This window comes from Columba livia, chromosome 17, assembly GCF_036013475.1.
Source record: "Columba livia isolate bColLiv1 breed racing homer chromosome 17, bColLiv1.pat.W.v2, whole genome shotgun sequence".
Lineage (NCBI taxonomy): Eukaryota > Metazoa > Chordata > Aves > Columbiformes > Columbidae > Columba > Columba livia.
Window position 1 is genome coordinate 8,911,816 of NC_088618.1, and position 16,846 is coordinate 8,928,661.

General features: G+C 48.2%; 2 protein-coding genes and 1 long non-coding RNA gene across 4 annotated transcripts in view; 2 read left to right on the top strand and 1 right to left on the bottom strand.

Annotated features, from left to right (window-relative positions):
* DDX51 (DEAD-box helicase 51) lies at window positions 1-9,236 on the top strand. The gene is made up of 16 exons (XM_065033713.1): window positions 1-130; window positions 293-654; window positions 1,057-1,295; window positions 1,421-1,571; window positions 2,291-2,436; window positions 2,772-2,843; window positions 3,021-3,127; window positions 3,561-3,669; window positions 4,225-4,370; window positions 4,851-5,043; window positions 5,668-5,783; window positions 5,875-5,991; window positions 6,892-6,993; window positions 7,462-7,525; window positions 7,740-7,874; window positions 8,701-9,236. The coding sequence occupies exons 1-16, from the start codon at window positions 108-110 to the stop codon at window positions 8,725-8,727; spliced, it is 2,109 nt and encodes a 702-aa protein (XP_064889785.1). The 5' UTR covers window positions 1-107; the 3' UTR covers window positions 8,728-9,236.
* The window catches only part of LOC135575639 (uncharacterized), a 12,990-nt gene continuing 3,222 nt past the window's right edge, over window positions 7,079-16,846 (bottom strand). Inside the window, exon 2 of the long non-coding RNA XR_010466795.1 lies at window positions 7,079-16,762. This is a non-coding gene — a long non-coding RNA (uncharacterized LOC135575639). The remainder of the gene's footprint in view (window positions 16,763-16,846) is intronic.
* Window positions 10,007-15,962, top strand: LOC102092280 (glutathione S-transferase theta-1). Of its 2 annotated transcripts, XM_021289640.2 has the most exons (5): window positions 10,007-10,267; window positions 12,615-12,702; window positions 13,381-13,531; window positions 14,097-14,273; window positions 14,808-15,962. In XM_021289640.2, exons 1-5 carry the CDS (start codon window positions 10,156-10,158, stop codon window positions 15,006-15,008), a joined length of 729 nt encoding a protein of 242 aa, XP_021145315.2. In that variant the 5' UTR covers window positions 10,007-10,155; the 3' UTR covers window positions 15,009-15,962. The 2 variants fall into 2 exon arrangements, with proteins under 2 accessions (XP_021145315.2, XP_064889807.1); XM_065033735.1 differs by lacking the exons at window positions 13,381-13,531; window positions 14,097-14,273 and having other exon boundaries at window positions 10,136-10,267.

The window sequence follows — 16,846 nt, forward strand, 5'->3', positions numbered from 1 at the left end:
TCCCCTCAGCGTGCGCGCGGCACCGCCCCTCCCGCCTTCTGGAGCCTTCCGCCGCGCGCCACGCGGCCTCCGTGACGTCATCTCCGTGCGCCCCGGGCGGCGCGGCCATGGCGCTGTTCTGCATCAACAGGTACCGGGGGTCCCGCCGCTGCCGGGATCGGGCTCAGCCCGGGACTGGGTCTGGCTGCGGGAGCAGCTCCCCGGCGTCCCCGCGCACCACGGGCTTGGGGGGTGCTTGGCTGGCCGGGCCGGTGCGGGCGGCGGGTGCCTGAGGAGGTCCGCGCTGTTCCAGGTACGGCGGGGATGAGGAGCAGCAGGAGGACGGGGCCGAGGCGGAGAACCGGGCTCGGGTGCTGCTGGAGCGGCTGCAGCAGCAGGCAAGGGCCCGGCAGCTGAAGAAGCGGGAGCAGGCGCAGCCCGAGCAGGATGGAGGCGAACGGGCCGGGGCTGAGCCCGGCGGCGGAAAGAGAAAGAGGAAGCAGGAGAGCGAGGAGCGGCGCCGTGCGCAGGCCCGGGGGAAGCTGGAGAAGAAAGAGCCCCGCAGCTCTTCTGAGGAAAGGGCGGGCAGCCAGCAGGCAGCAGGTGGCAGCGCTCCCTCCGAGAGGAAAAAAGGAAACAGAAAATCCAAAGTGCCGCAAGAGAGAACCGGAACAGGTAACGATAAACGGAGGCTGTAGGATTTCATTGTGGTCAACAGTTCTCAGCAGAGAAGTAGACACAATTTGCCCTTCAAGTAACTTGCCGAATTTGCATGGTGATAAGTGTTGCTTTCCTGTGCTTATGATGTCCCCAAAGTAATTCCATTTTTTAGGGGAAAGCCCCATATTGTAAACTAAAAGGATCAGTTTAGTGTAAGGGAAGGAGGGAAGCGTGTCACCTCAGTCTTCAGTTGCCTCCATAGTAACAAAGAAATGTTTGGCATTTGCACTTGGATTTAGGAAGAAGGAGGAGTTTGGAAGTTGTTGCTTAAGTCCTACATTGTAAAGTGTTCCCTGCATCCCTTTTCTGTAGTACGCTCTGACCTGTAGCTTTATATTCCTGTTATCCAAATTCCAGATTCTGAAGAAGACACCAAACAACAGGAAAACAGAAGCAACTTGAAGTCTTCTAAAAGGAAGAAGAGGGATGAGGAAACAGAGGCAGCTGAAACAAGGAAGAAAGAGAACAGTGAAAGAGCAGAAGGAAATCAAAGCACAAAGGATGAGCCATCCATAGCAGCCTCAGAGGAAGAAGCAAAACCTCCCCCCTCTAGTTTGGTGGTTCTTGGAGACTATGACAAAAAGCCAGTGCAGAAGGTAACTAGCTTGACTGAGTTTTGATGGTGGCCAGGAAGGAACATGCATCTTGACAGCATATTTATGTATGGCATTGCCTGTTTAATGGCAGGAATGCTTTATTATTCTACTTTCCTTCACCTCAGGTTCAGCCCTTCTTGCCACAGTGGCTTGCTCAACCCAAACTAGTGCAAAAACGTATCAAGGATAATCTAGTTCCAGTTGGAGATATCCCAGGAATTCATCCCCGGCTGTTGAAAAAGCTGCAGATGAATGGGATACAGTCCTTTTTTCCAGGTACCTTGATTGTGCTTTTGTGTCTTTCTAAACTGACTTAGATAGTTCCTGCAGTCTCTTGCTGCGTGTCTTACGTAGTTAGTGAAGTAAAACATAAAACCAAGTTTAATGCATCAAACTGATTGTACCAGTTTTAACAATTTAATTTCAAAGCTTTATCTAAGCTGAGTAATTGAAGTCTGTTATCTAGTCATAAATGTAGCTTCACAAAATATGATGGCTTGAAGTAACAGCTTGACTTACTCCAGCGCCTATAGGTGTTGTGCATTTTGCTCCTCAGCAGATAAGGCTGCGTTGCTGTGTTGCATATTCTGTGTTGATGAAAGAGTAGTTCGTATTTCAAAGAAACGACGCTTACAGACAAATATTCATAGGTTTTAAATCTGTCCAGTGCCATCCTACTGTGAGAACAAGGAGACAGGTGTGAGTTGAAACCAACATTTAACAGAGTAACATCCTAGCTGAGCATGAGAAGTAGCTGAATTCATGGAGGGGGGAATCTCCGTGTTCAGTGCTGAGCTCCCAGGAGTGTACAAGAGCCAGGCAAAAACAGATAGTGTCTCTTTTTAACAACTGGTTTTGATTTCTTCCTCTCTCATGTCTATAGCAACAGCAGCACAGATGTGAAAACAGATTAATTGTGTATAACTGCTTGTCTGGATGCACTGGGTTTAGCCCAGTTGACTCTGTAGTTAATGTTTGTTTCTGTGTTCGTTCAGTGCAGGCAGAGGTGATTCCTGCCATTCTCCAGAGCGCATCCAATGGGTATTTGATGGGGCAGGGAGGATATCGCCCCAAAGACATCTGTGTCTCAGCACCCACTGGCAGTGGTAAAACCCTGTCTTTTGTCATACCCATAGTCCAGGTGAGTTCACCCCCAGTGAAATACCTGTTGGGAAGGTGCTGGGGTTGCTTTTGTTCAAGCAAAACCTGAACTTAGTAGGTCAAAAAGCCGAGGAATTTGTGGCTGCCAAGCAGCAGGTTTTTATCTCAGAGTTGAGGGAGCTGTATGAGTCCCCTTCATCTCAGCATCCCACTCCGTTTCTCAGATAAGCTTAGCGTGAGGACTTGGGAGGGTAAAATGGAGACATAAAATTCCGTGAGGATGTGTCAAGCCCATCCCTTCTTGCTAGGTTAGATACCAGAACCCTCTTCTCTCCCCACTGCCTTCAGGGACTCATTTGGCCTTTGTTTTGGCAGGTTCTGCTAGATCGAGTAGTTTGCCAAGTACGAGCTCTGGTTGTTCTGCCCACCAAAGAACTGGCACAGCAGGTATGTGTCTCCTCACCTCCCTGAGCAGAGCTGGGCTGACAGAAGGGCTGGTGCAGTCAAGACTTGGCTGTTCTGTGAGGGAGGTTGAAGACCCATCAGTGGGTTTGATGTTAGTGGAATGGAATGTATTACTTTAACCAATTTTTGTTCTGGCTAACCAAGTGCATCTCTTTGCAGGTGAGTAAAGTGTTCAACATTTACACTGATGGGACAGGTCTGAAGGTCGTTCTGATTACTGGCCAGAAATCTTTTGCAAAAGAGCAGGAAATGCTTGTGCAGAAAAAGTAGGTTAAAAAGTCTTTTGATAAAGTTTAAAGATATCGTAAACTATTTAATCTCAGTAAGCAGAAGGTCAAAATACAGGCAGCTGTGTCATGCCATCTTGCAATAATTATTAGATATTGGGGTTCTTGACCAGCTGAGCAGAGTGCAAATGTTAACCTTTTATACCCACAGGTACAAAGGAGTGTTAAGAGATTTTGCTGCAACTAAGCTTTTTTTATAAGAGCAATGAAGAATTATGGTTTTTATTTAAAATTAGGGGTTAGTGTCCAGCACTGCCTTTGCATGCCTCCCAAAGTAAAGCGCATATTCGAATTATATTATTTCTCAGTTAAGTAAATAGTAGGAAAATCTGAAGCTCTGCTGACCAGCGATCTTGATTACATGCTTTACAGTGTAGGGAGAAACTTACTGATGGGCTGGTTGTTCTTTCAGAGTGACGGGCTACTGCAGCCTAGCTGATATTATTGTGGCTACGCCAGGGCGGCTCACAGATCATATCAACCAGACCCCGGGGTTCAGCCTGACGCAGCTTCGCTTCCTGGTGAGTCAACTCCACAGGTCTCCCATCTTAGTGTGAGGTCTGTTACAGCTGTAGTTCCTGCTTTGTTCTTGAATGGTAGATAAATAATCTCTGTCGGTACCGTTGTATGGGCCTGGTCTCCAGAATCCTCAGGCAACAGTCTCGAGATGTTTCATTCCAACTCGTGACACCCAAGTATCTGCCCACTGCCCCTTCTCTCTTAGCCTCTTGCAAACACGAACTCAAAGCCCTGTTGGTCAAGATCTGATTAAATTATCAGACTGTAGTAGTTTCCACCATATGAGAGTCTGTGCAGAAACATAGTTGCAATCTTATTTAGGATATGGAGATTTGTATCTCTTATTGGGAGACATGGATTAGGTTCATGTGCAGAGGAACTTGTCTGTAGTTTGAATGTCAGGCTGGCTACCGAGTCGCTGAAATAAAAGCAAAGTTCAGTTTTGGGGTAGAAACTTCTGCCTTCATTCGATAATGATAATATTACAAAAAGGAAATAAAAGTTGCCCAGTGCCAGGCAGCATTTAACAAGTAGCGGTTTTTGTCCTTGTGTATCAGATCGTGGATGAAGCTGACCGTATGATTGATGACATGCACCAGAACTGTCTGAACCAAATTGTCAAAGCTGCATTCCAAGTGGAAAATGGCTCTGGCTCCAACACGCTTTTTCAGAGGACCAAACCAGGGCCTATAACAGCAGCCAGGTAAGTTGCCAAATGTGTTTCTTTGGACTGGTAGCTCAGACACCAGCACTTAGATGCCACTGCTCTGCTTTACGCTGCTCCCTCAATGGCACTCCCAAAACTTGCTCACTCTGAGAAATGTCTGCCCAAGCCAGGCAGCTGCTTTTGCAAAGCTTGAAAAAGACAGTGAAGAGGTGATACTAGAGGATGTCTCCTCGACCAAAGCCTAAGTATTGTATTCTCCAGGCTTTCCTTAAGTAGGTTAAAGGAGCATCAAAAGAAGGCGCAGATATTGCAAGTCCCTGATTCACTTGCACAGTGACTCTAGTAATGCCCTCTGGCAAGCTGAGTAATGGATGTGAAGGAAAACTGTTGGAATGATCAGGATAAGAGCATCAAAAAGAGTTAATTGCTTCCCTCATAATATCATCTGAAGGCACTTGTGGGGGAACTGCTTTGCCCCATCCTCAAAGCTCAGTTTCCATGTGCTGTTTATTTCAGCTCCTGCTATCCTCAGATACCCTTACAGAAACTCCTGTTTTCAGCCACGCTCACCCAGGACCCGGAAAAACTGCAGCAGCTGAACTTATTCCAGCCTCGCCTCTTCACGTCTGTCTATTCTGAGAAGAAAAGTCTTGGGGAGGGAACAGAGACTGAACAAGACACTAAATACACACTCCCCGAGGGGCTATCGGTAGATATGACATTAATTCTCCTGTATAAATTGTACTTGAAGATTTGTTTAACTCTGGATTATCTGGTTCTGGTTTTACCCTAAAAAAAAATATGCCTTCCCTACAATTCCTTGCGTTACAGAGGTGCCGGGCAAAGTGGGTTTGGGAGTATTTATTATCCATAGACCTTTACTTTTGCACATTTGTTTTCATTACTTAAGTGTTCATTTGGTTAAGGCTGGATTGCTTTTTTTAATTAAAACTTTCTTCATGCAGAATTAAGTTCACCAACAATGGGGAAGGGAGGTATGAAGTAATGTAGTACCACTTTCCAGCTGTCCCTATGTATAACATGCATTTCAAGGCACGTAGCTACACGTCACTGTGCAGACAAGAACGCAGCGTGGGTTGTTATTTGCTATGGAGAAGCGCGAACAAAAAAGCCCAGGTCTCCCGTCTCCACTTTGTGCTGTTTCCTCCATGACTTGTTCTAGAGGGGGTGGCGTTGCAGACTCTGCTATTGCTGCTGTTAGTTGTAAAACATCCAAGCCTCTGTGGGTCATGGAAACTTAATGGGTTTCAGAGTAAGACATCTTTGGCAAGAGGTAACTCTTGTCTCTGAACTTCTTTCCTGTCGCCTGCAGCAATGTTATGTGCCTTGTGACCTGAATTCCAAGCCTTTGCTCCTCTTGCATTTCATGCTGACAATGAAATTTAGCCGCGTGTTGTGCTTTACCAACTCCAGAGAAGCTTCTCACAGGTGAATATAAGAATGAGATCACCCTAGTAGGTACCTGTCAGGTAATGTTACAGAGTAATGAAGTGACTGTTTCTATTCCACTTACCTGCAGATTGTTCCTGCTGGTTCAAGCCTTTGGTAGAGTCACTGTGGCTGAATTTTCTTCTCGGTTATCTCCAAATGAGAGGCAGAGAACCATGAAGGAATTTGAGCAAGGCAAAATACAACTGTGAGCATCTTAAATTAGTTTCCCGTCTGTTGTTCAACATAGGATATTTCCAGTGTAAAAAACTAGGTAGAACCAAGAACACAGTTAATAGGGAACCCTTGTAAAACAGGGCATGTAGGAAGCAATTTACAGAGTGCATGTGAGACTTGGACTTGGGACTTTTGAATTGTTCACTCTGCATGTAATTTGGACTTCTCTAATGTAGCTGTAATCTGAATTGCTGATTGTTATTTTATAACAAGCAGTAAATTTGACTGCTTATTCATATAGTTTTCCAAAACACATACAGTTCTGTGAATCTCAAGTTTAATGTGTGTGCTTGGGGTCTGGCACTTACTGGAAGAAAATGGATTTTGGTGCTGGAACTATATATAGTATTACTGCTTCCTGCCAAAGAAATCCCTGATCAGACTGGCATCCAGATTTACTTCTATCCCTGTGTTTGCCTTGCTTTGTGATCTTGGTAGCTGTGTGGAACTGTATCTGAGAAGAAGGTCAGTATTTATTTTCTGGATTTTTTTTTTTTTAAATCCAAACCCTGTGTTTATTTCCTCCTTCACTACTGTAATTTCACACCTCTGTCTGTATTCAGTGCCCTTATGGAATGTTCATATAGCTACAGGTGTGTAACGTCCAGTATGGTGGGAACTGTTTTGGTGTCAGGTGCGTAGAGAACCTGGAAACAGTAGCTTCTCATGCACGGCAGTAGGTGACGACTCGTGATGCTCTGGGGTCTGCGGGCAGCTAATGGTGCCAGGGACAGCAAGGAGTGGCTTAGTGCTGCTGCCATGCTCGGCGGCCACAGGGAGATCAGTGAGAGTTGTGCTGTGTTCACTTGTGTGTGTGTGTGTAGTGCAAGAGATGTTACCTGACGATGACTATATATACATTTAAAACCAGGTTAATCAGCACAGATGCCACTGCACGAGGGATCGACATTAAAGGAGTGAATTATGTAATTAACTATGATGCGCCACAGTTCATCAGGACATATATTCACCGGTAAGACAACCAGGAACAACAGGAAGATGTTTGAGCTTGGCTTACTTTGAAATATTTAGCAAAAGTGACATGCATTTAAAAGGGGTTTTAGCTTTGCAGTCTTTTACTTTAATATGCAAATAGCTTTCCAATAAAAATTAAGTTTGCAGCATCGTCAGTGTATTGCAGTATTGAAATGGAAAATGAGCACCCTATTTTAGAAACTGTATTTTACAGGAGCTAGAAATACTGTCCTGGACAGCATCACGTGCTGGGTTTCTAGATTATCAGAAAACTGCAGCGGCTCAGCAGCTATAAACGAGCCCTGGTGACGTTCATCCTGTGTGACACGTGGCCAGTCCTGCTGTGCTGGCATTAAAAAACTCGGACTTTCTTAACTCTGGAGAATTTCAGAATCGAACTCTTGGAGGTGATAACGGCAGCGACCAGATGGCTAAACTGACCTGATGCTACTTTTTGTGTTTTCAGAGTTGGAAGAACAGCTCGTGCAGGAGAAGTGGGTGTCGCTTTCAGCTTGGTCCTTAGAATTCAGGTGCGAACTTGGTGGGGGGTTTGTTTGATCAGGGTGCGTGGAGGGCTGTAAGGAAGGTGAGGTTCGTAGTGCTTCCCACCTTTCCCAGCCAGCTGAGCTCTGGACTTGGAGACTTCAGGTGATTCCTGACTAGGCAGCACATTCCAAAACGTGCTCGTTTTCTAGCTGATGGGCAGTGGGGTGTCTCATCTCCCGTGTCGGTTTTGTTTCGCAGGAACGTAGGTTTCTGCGCATGTTGAAGGATGCCGGCATCCGAGACGTAAAGAAGCACCCAGTGAAGGGCAACTCATTAAAGCCGCTGGTGCAGGAATATGAGGAAGCTCTGTGTAAGCTTGAGAAGACAGTCAAGGTAATTGAAATGGGGGTAAAGATTACAAGCTACAGCTTGCAGATTATTGCCAGTCATGGCTCGCACAAGTGTTAGTGTCCAGGATCCTTTTACTGAGACATTTACATTTCAGTATGTGGGCGGTGGTTTTGGGTGCATCATTACTCAGAAAGGGTGGGGAGGGCAGAAGGATCTTTTCTGTTAAAAGAAAGGTAGGCAGCATCCCTGGGTGTATTTGAAAGATGTGTAAACGTGGCACTTAAGGACATGGTTTAGTGGTGGACTTGGCAGTGCTGGATTTACGGTTGGACTCGATCTTGAGGGTCTTTTCCAACCTAAATGATTCTATGATTCTGTTCTATGGTTCGTGGTGTTTCCTTTTCTGCCTTTCTCGGTACCTTTGGAGCTGGGATCTTGGCAGCTACCCAGAGGCAGATGAACAAAATGCAGAAATGGAACTTGTTGTCATTACAGAGTTCCTGCTGACTAGAAGTTGGGTATTCCAGGCCAGGAAAGCATTTTTAGCTGGCCCTCCTTTATACACGAGTGAGAAGGCTGGGAGCTTTCAGACAAAAGCAGGGGCAGCATTTAACTTGCCAAATGGGTGGACTAGGGATCCATAATAGACTGTGCTGTATGATTTGCCAGGTGTTCTGGTCTCCAGTTGAAGGATTCCTGATAAATATCTGCTCTTGAAAAATGGTGATTTTGAGTTGCAGACTAGCAGTGTTTGAGAACTGGAGCAGAAAGGATTATTAAATTGTCCCATTGCTTCCCCGAAGTCCCTCCTATGTGACTCTGAGACAAGGGCATCTTCAGTCACCTTCTCAACTTTAATTTTGAACAGAACGAGCGAGCACAGAAACGAGCCTGAATGAATGGAAGCTGAGGTGGTCGTGCTTTGTGGCGCTGAAGCAGCTGAGCAGGATCGGTGATGGACTGCTACCCAGCATGGCAAGGAGACACGGTCCCTGAATGGTCGACTCCTCAGCCTTATCATATCTGAAGTAGTCTTCCCCTTTCAAGGACAATGTGAACAGAGTTCAGTAACTGCCTTAAAAAAAAAGATAGATACAGCTATCTCAAAGAGGACCTTGCATCGTGTACTGGCATGTGTAAAACTACCACCATTGAGCTGTTACGCAGCTCTGGAGCGGGGGCCTGATGGAACTGCTGCTCTCCAGAGGGGTGGGCTGTGAGACAGCTCCTGGTTCTGTCTGACTGCACAAGCAGCTCTACCTGCAAATGCATGAACACCTGCACGGTGCCCACAGCAGGGTTGTTTGGCGAGCTGCTCTAGGCTAAAGTCATTGCAACTTTTAAATAAATGATATATATATTTTTAAAACTGTGTTAATAAAGATTCTTGGGTACAAGGATGGAGATAGTGTTGAAAGGATTTTTCACTTGTATAGTTTTGTGCTTTTCTTGCTATTTCCTTGACTATGTTGTTTCAACTTTCGGTACCAGCAGGTATTGTTAAGTGTTAGATTGGTGTTAATGCAGGCTAAAATGTCTGATGTTGAAGATGAATATACTGGGCTTGGTTAGTATCACTGCAAGCCAAAACTCTGTATTTGACACATGCCGCTGCCCTGGCAGAATGCTTAAAGCTACAGCATAGCTGGAGCCTGCAACTGCCCTCTGAGATCTTCAGCAGGAAACAGTCCAGCTCTGGCTTAATACTTAGTAAAATAAACATACACCAGCATTAGCAATACATTATATGGGCAAGTTGGAGGGATGGGTGTCAGGAAGGGTGGTTGCGTCTTGTAAAGATGGGAGTAATGTGTGGTTTTAGAGCAGTGAGGTAGCGTGTGTCTGCCCATTGCATGACTCAGGCAGTTTTTGTGTGTCCTGAGCAGGTGCCAGAATAGCAGAAACCAAAGGTTCTCTAACGCAAGAGCTGCGAGTGTCCGTGAACCAAGCACGGATCTACCTCACCTGCATTTCTATCGATTTAGCCTAACTTTGACTTCACTTATCATTAAGCTCTCTGGGCAGTTGTGAAGCCGAGCCAAAGTTCAAACACGAGCTGGCAGAGCCCGCTTGGAACTTTGAACCAGCATCTCCCCTGTTCTTCGAAACCACTGGGCACAGCCCTGCCCTCCCCTCTGGCCGGAGCCCTCCCGCTCCCGGCTGCGGGTCCCTTGGGCAAAGGCCCGCGGTGGGGCCGGGCCGGTAGCGCGGTGGGGCAGCCCCGGGGCGGCGGCTCCGCCCCGCGGGAAGGGCCGGTGCTGCTACAAGACCGCGGGGCCGGTGTCCGGAGCGGGAGCGGAGCGGAGCAAGCGGCAGCAGCAGGATGGGGCTGGAGCTGTACCTGGACCTGCTCTCGCAGCCCTGCCGGGCGCTCTACATCTTCGCCCGCAGCAACAACATCCCCTTCGAGTTCAAGCGCGTGGACCTGATGAAGGGTGAGTGGGGCTGAGGGATGGTGGGGCTGGGGGGTTCTCTGCACCCCGGGGACCCCCAGCTGCTCCCCTCGTCGCTGTGCACAGATCTGTGGGGACCCTGGGCTCCCCTCACAGAGCCACAGGTGGAACCCGGTGACTCAATTGGCCCCATGGGTGTGAGATGCTGCAAGAGGATGGAGTGGCCCTGCAGCTGTAGAGGGCTCTTGATGTTAAGGTGAAAACAGGACCTAATTTCCTAAGGAAACCCTGATTTTTGACTAGTAGTCTCAGTGCTCTGAGACAAATGTGAGACAAAGTCCTCTGCAACAAATGTGACTCTTCAAAGGTTTGGAATGACTTTTATATCAGCCCCACCCCAGTGGAAAAAGGGTCTCCAAAAAAAGGACCACTTTTCAGAGAAGCACTCAGGATGGGATAGATCTGAGGCTATTCCGTGTTTACATGGGAGACAAAAAGCAGCAGAGGTGGGACATTCATGTGTGGGTAAGGACAGCAGAGCTGTGCCGTTTGTGCTCTCTAATTCAACTTCCTTAGAAAACTTCGCACTTCGGTAAGCAGCAGCGCTTGCTGCAGAGCAGCTTTTCTCCTCTTAGCAGGGATTAACAGGGATGACAGGGATCCGAACACTGAAAAGTGGAGAAGGGAAGGTGGTTTGGTCTGTATTAAAACCAACTGCTAATTGGTAGGAGCCTGCCTGAGGGGAAGTGTGTGTTTTCATCAAAGGATACCCAAAGATCTGTATCTTCTTTCTGTGTAACTGAAGCTGGTAAAAGTTATCCTTCAGCATTTCCAGAGCTCTGCTGGGTTTGAAATCAAGGTGAACTGGGCACAGAAACAGTACATAGTACTTAAAAACAATGAAAGGTGAGAAGGCTCCTGGGGCTAAAACCAATAAAGGAATGAAAAAGGCTCCAGCCTGTGACTCAAAGAAACCTGAGGCGTGTTGTGGTTCTGTCTCTGGGTGTTCCCCTGCACACCGTAGCTGTGTATTGTTGCACCTTACTATGGCTTTCTTATGACCTGTCTTGGTAGGAAAAGCTGTTGCTACTGTTTGTAGCTGGGGACAGGCTCGTCTAGTGTCCTTCCCCTTCTTTCCCAATAAATAAACACTTGTGGTGAGACTTGTGCAAAGAGAGGAGACCAGCAGGCAAGCAGAATGGAACAACTGAAATAATAGTATCAGGGAACTGAGAGGAAGGAAGGTTAATGAAATCACAGTTTCCCAGAGATCCGCGTCCTGTGGCATCAGTGCTTGTTTTGGTCAGGGGAATTAAGGTGTGTAATTTGGCTCATGGGAATGCTAGAGGTACGTCCCATTCCTGCAGTGTGTGCTCACCCCGCCATGGGGACACACTGGGGGTTCCTGCAGCTGGGTCAGCTTGGCATCCAGCTGCTCGGCAGGTGGGTACGGGCACGCCGCCCCCAAATGAGCACACACCCGTGGATACGGCCCCAGGACCCATCACTGCGTGGTGTGTAAGGACCAGGTGAGAGAAAATGTGCTTGGATCTGAGCTGGCGAGTTAAATGTGCCCCCTCCAGAGAAGCTCTTGGGCTACTGGCAGGGTAAGTCTCCAGGAAATGGGTGGAAAGAGTGAGAATGGGTGGAAATCACAGGGACACCCAAGGACCTGGAATGTGCACACCATGTGCAGGGAATCCCAGAGTCGTTCTGAGAGGGCTGGGGGAGACAGGCTGTGAGCCAAGGGACTGGGGAAGAGTCACTAACCATGTTTGCCAAGTGCTGGAAGACAGCCTAAAAGCAAACTCAAATCCATATTTGCTGTGATAAAGGATATGCAAAACTTGCATAAAAAGCTGATTGATAGATCTATAATAAAGTACCCATGGCTTTATATGGAATCACTAAAATCATCTGAGGACTAAAAGAAGAGTTTAGTATAAGCTACATTATGTCCCAGCAAAAAAACCCAAATATCCCTTGCTTTCTCCCAGTCCTTGTGGTTCACATTTCCGATACCCAGCTCCCTGTCCTCCGAGGAGCTTGGTGTTCCGTGTGCGTACCAGACAGGTACCTCCAGGCACAAACTTATTGCTGATAAAGCCCTGAGTTAGCAAGTGCTGTTGGTATTAAAGGACTTTTCACCATTCTGACCTCTGTTGAGAGGCGGTTCTGGTATGCAGGCAATAAGCAAGTAAGCAACATCGTAGAGCAAACCCTATATGCACCCTGCAGCACTTTTGATTGCTAATAGACTTTAACAAGACTGTATTTGTACAATCAAAACCGGGAACGTGAGGCCGGGTGGTCCCCACAGACTCCTCAGGTGTTTGCAGACAGGTCCTGAGCATCACTGCCAAGCACAACTTCTTGTGTCCCTCCGCAGGGCAGCACAGGTTGGAGGAGTTCCGGAAGGTGAATCTCCTGATGCAGGTGCCTGCGTTAAAGGACGGTTCTTTCACCTTAGCAGAGAGGTGAGGCTCACATAAGCTCCAACCCCTACTGCAGTGTTGTTTTTCCTAACGCTCGGATTCTGCCAGTGAGCTGTTTGCTCTCTGCTGGGACTCCAGCCCTGGTAGTGACTATTATTTGACTCCTTCCTATCTGCTCCACTTGCACATAACATAGACCTGTGTTTCAAAAGCAGCTTTCCATGTAAGCCACTCAAACAGCACTGATCGTGGAAAAATCTATAAGCTGCTGCTTGGAGCTAGCTTGCATGTAAGCAATGTTTCTAAGCCAAAATACCTGTCCTGGTGTTCTCCTGCTCTCTGCCTGCAGCTGGAGGCTGGAGTTCAGTGCAGTAAATCTGATGCTGCTGGATGGTCGGGCAATACAAAGCTCAGACTTGGTACAAACTCAGCCTGTGGCTCATAGTTGCTCAAAAATGTTGATGGAATAACTGTACCAGCAGCCCATATCTGTCTCGCTGGGCTGATGTATTAATATCAGACAATGCTGTCCACAAGCCGCTGGTCAAGCCAGCACAAACTCATGTGCCTCGCTGCAGTTATGTGTCCTGCACTTCTGCCCAACTCAGATCAGGTTTGTGCTGCTGCTGGTCCAGCAGTGCAAAATCTGGGGGAGGAAGAAAGGATGAGGTGCTTCAATCTCGGGTGACAGCTCACCAATTTGCCTTGCTCTCTGGGCAGCATTGCAATCCTCCTGTACCTGGTGCGGAAATTCAAGACTCCTGATCACTGGTACCCGTCTGACCTGCAGCAAAGGGCCAGAGTTGATGAGTACCTGGCCTGGCAGCACACCAGGATTCGTGAGAAGGAGAGAAAGGTGTTCCTTCTGAAGGTAAGAGCATCATATACTAAAAACTAAGTGCTAAGAGCTGTGAGTGCAATGGCCCAGGAAGGACCTCCTGTGTGTGCAGGGCACACATGTACAAGCCAAGTGACAGACAGGAGCAAAACTAGATCTGGAACTGACTTGGCTGCTCAGCCAAGCCTAACTGAAGTGTCCCGAGTACCTCATGCTGCAGCCACAGCTCTGCATGCACCGCGAGCCAGAGCAGATTTGTCCCGGGTGAGCAGCCAACACCAGACACAGCTCACTGCCTTCTGCCCAGCTTCATGGGAAAAAAGAACCTCTCACTGGAAAACAAAATGCAGTTGCTTGCTGATGGTTCAGCCTTCCCTGGAAAGGAGACTCCTGTGGCTGAAATTTCAGACTTTCTAGGGAATAGACAAGGGCAGGCATGAAGAAGACTGACATTAATGTTAAAATGCCAACGCAGATTAGCAGCACCAGTTGTTCTTGGGCATGGCGGGTGAGGGATCCTCAGAGGGTGGCAGTGACAGGGAACAGACTAAGTCTGGAGGGAAACATGTAAAAAGCAACTTTTCCTTCTCCCTGCCAGGTGTTTCTGCCTCTCATCACCGGCGAGCCACTCCCTCCAGAGAAGCTGCAAGGTGCTATTGAAGAGCTGAATGTTGTCCTGAACCAGTTTGAGGAGAAGTTCTTGCAGGACAAGCCCTTCATTGCAGGCAAAGAGGTCTCCCTGGCAGATCTCGTAGCAGTGGTGGAGCTCATGCAGGTGAGCAATGACCCCAGCCTGTGGGATGTGGACGCTGGGCTGGGGACAGACCAGGCGCAGTGGTGACTGCTGCACCAGCAACCTTTCATGGCAGGTCTTTGTCCCTGCACTTAAGTCTTTAGCAGAGTTAAATTTTGTTCCTTTTTGGGTTTAACTATAATTGAGGTTGCCAGGGAACACCTACTTTGGTGAGACAGCGTGGACAAAGGTCCTCAGAAAAAAAGATAAATTACAAACTAGGCAGAGAAAGTACAGATATTTGGAAGAGATGTGCTGGTGTGCATGGACCTCCGTGTTCTGCTTTAGGCAATTAACGGGTTAGCCACTGCAGAGCTCTTCCGCTGCACGTCCCCAGGGCCAGCAGCTGCGAGGGTGACACCACTTGCTTCCTACGAGCTAAAAACTGGAGATGAACTCCACCTAACGTGACTGTCTGCTGCCTAGAGCCAAACGCATATCCACGCTTCAGTCTGCTCCCATCACTGGCCAATGTGTTGTTTGACTCACTCCCGGGTTCTCTTGCTCTCCCTGCAGCTCGTGGGCGCCGGCCACAACATCTTCGAGGAGAGGCCCAAGTTGGCAGCGTGGCGCAAGCGGGTGGAAGAAGCAGTGGGGAAGCAGCTCTTCCAGGAAGCCCATCAAGCGATCTTGAATGTCAAGAACTTGACTGCTGATCAGATGGCACCCGAGATGCGGGAGTATACGAAGCAAGTGTTGCTAATCCCGGTCAGCTAGAATTAGTGGGTTATACTCAAGTAAAATGGATGATTTCGTGTAGGCTTTTTGTAGTATTTCAGCATTTCTTCCAAAAATCATAGAGAAGCACCACTTCACAAAATGCACTTAAATCACAGCCTTTCCACAACTCAGAAGGGAAAAAACCTACATCTTAGACTGTAGTGAGCTGCTTTCCCCTCTTGGCCACTACAGGTTTCTGAGCTGCAGCCCTATAGGCTTTTCTTTCTTGCTCCAGCATCACTAGATCTGCTTGAGGACAGAGGCGATTTGGTCCATATGTGAACTGGGGCCAGTCAGAGCTGCCCTTTCCATCCCTGGTTTGAGTTTTCCAGGTCACAGCACTACAAGAAGGGGCAACTGAGGGTATGACAGAGCAGATTTGTCTGAAACAAGAAAAATAATTGAAAATGGCTTTCACTTTGCAACAAGCTCAGCTGGAAGATTCTTGCTTTTTCAGCAGAGGGATGGGTTGTGACCCAGCCCTTGGTGGGGACGCTGCCAGGGCTCTGGGAGCACTTGGCCACTGCCGGCTGCTGCCTCAGCTGTGCGAGCAAAGAGACACAGCACCGTGGAGCAGGGCACTGTGCGGGTACCCACGTGAGACCTCCAGCTTCTGGGAAGAATGGGGTTGGTCCCATTAATAGATAACCTCAGCCATACACTCATGCCATACTTTACAAAGAACAGCCTTGGCAGCTGAGAAAAGCTGCTTTTCCAGATGAAGCTGCTGCCAACCCCACGATCTCCTTCTGCAAACTGGGTTGGTGCTCTTGGCCTGTCCCCGAGCAGCTTTGTCAGCTGATGGAATCCCTTCAAGCCGGGCTTGACAAGAGCTGCCATGGCTGGGCCAGTGCTGGGGCAGAGGGAACTGTGTGATGTCCCAAATGCAGTCAATGTCCCACTGTTGTCCTGTCACATCTGATTCTCCAGTAAAGTTAATGATTACACTTACCACTTGTTGTAGCTCTGTCTGGGTTTGTAATCAGGTTTTGGAATGAAGCGGCCATGGATTCTTCCTCCACACCTGTGCATTGCCCTTCACACCCTCCTTCCTTGTCCCCCTACTGCCTTCCTGTCACTGTGACCTCCCATTTCCAGGTACAAGTCATGAGGAGGGTTCCAGTTTGCAGAACTGTTTTTTCCTCCTTGTAAAGCTCTGGTTGTAACTGGAAGTCCGTTTGTCTCTGCTGGCTGGTGACACCATCCCCAGAGCCGGCTGCTTAGTGCTGGGTGTCAGCTTAACACAAGTCGAGTTATTACCATCCTCAGAAAGGTAAAAGGAGCTGCTCAAACCAGTCTCGGACGTCCTTTCAGCTGGACCTTACTGTTTTTGGGGAATGAGCCAGCTGCCGCTTCTGCATTTGTTTCCTGAATAAACCTGCCCTTCAGTTGCAAAGGGCACCATGAACCACAGCTTGCAACACACGTCCCTGCAGGCTGAGCTCAAGCAGACCGGTCCCTTTTACTTTCCGCCTTTCCAACCTGCACGAAATCCTAAACATTAGCAGTGAAAGAACACGCCCCAAAACTCTTGCAGTTTCGGTGTTGACACAGGCAGCAGATATTTGTCTTCTTACCTGATTTTAATTGTTAAGTCTGTTGAGGATGGTCTATTGCAGTCCAGCCAGCAAAATTGGTGACAGCAGCTTTCTTCTGGCCCCGAGTGTGCTCGCAGGGCTGGTGCCCGAGCAGCAACCCCTGCAGACGCTGCACTGCAGCTCTGCTGTAGCAGCTCGCCAGCAGTGCTAAGTCTAAAGAAAATGGCCTGTTTACACTGAACTGCTGACCGCTTCCTTTCTCTATAACCCGCAGCTCCCCGCAGCCCCAGCTGGGCT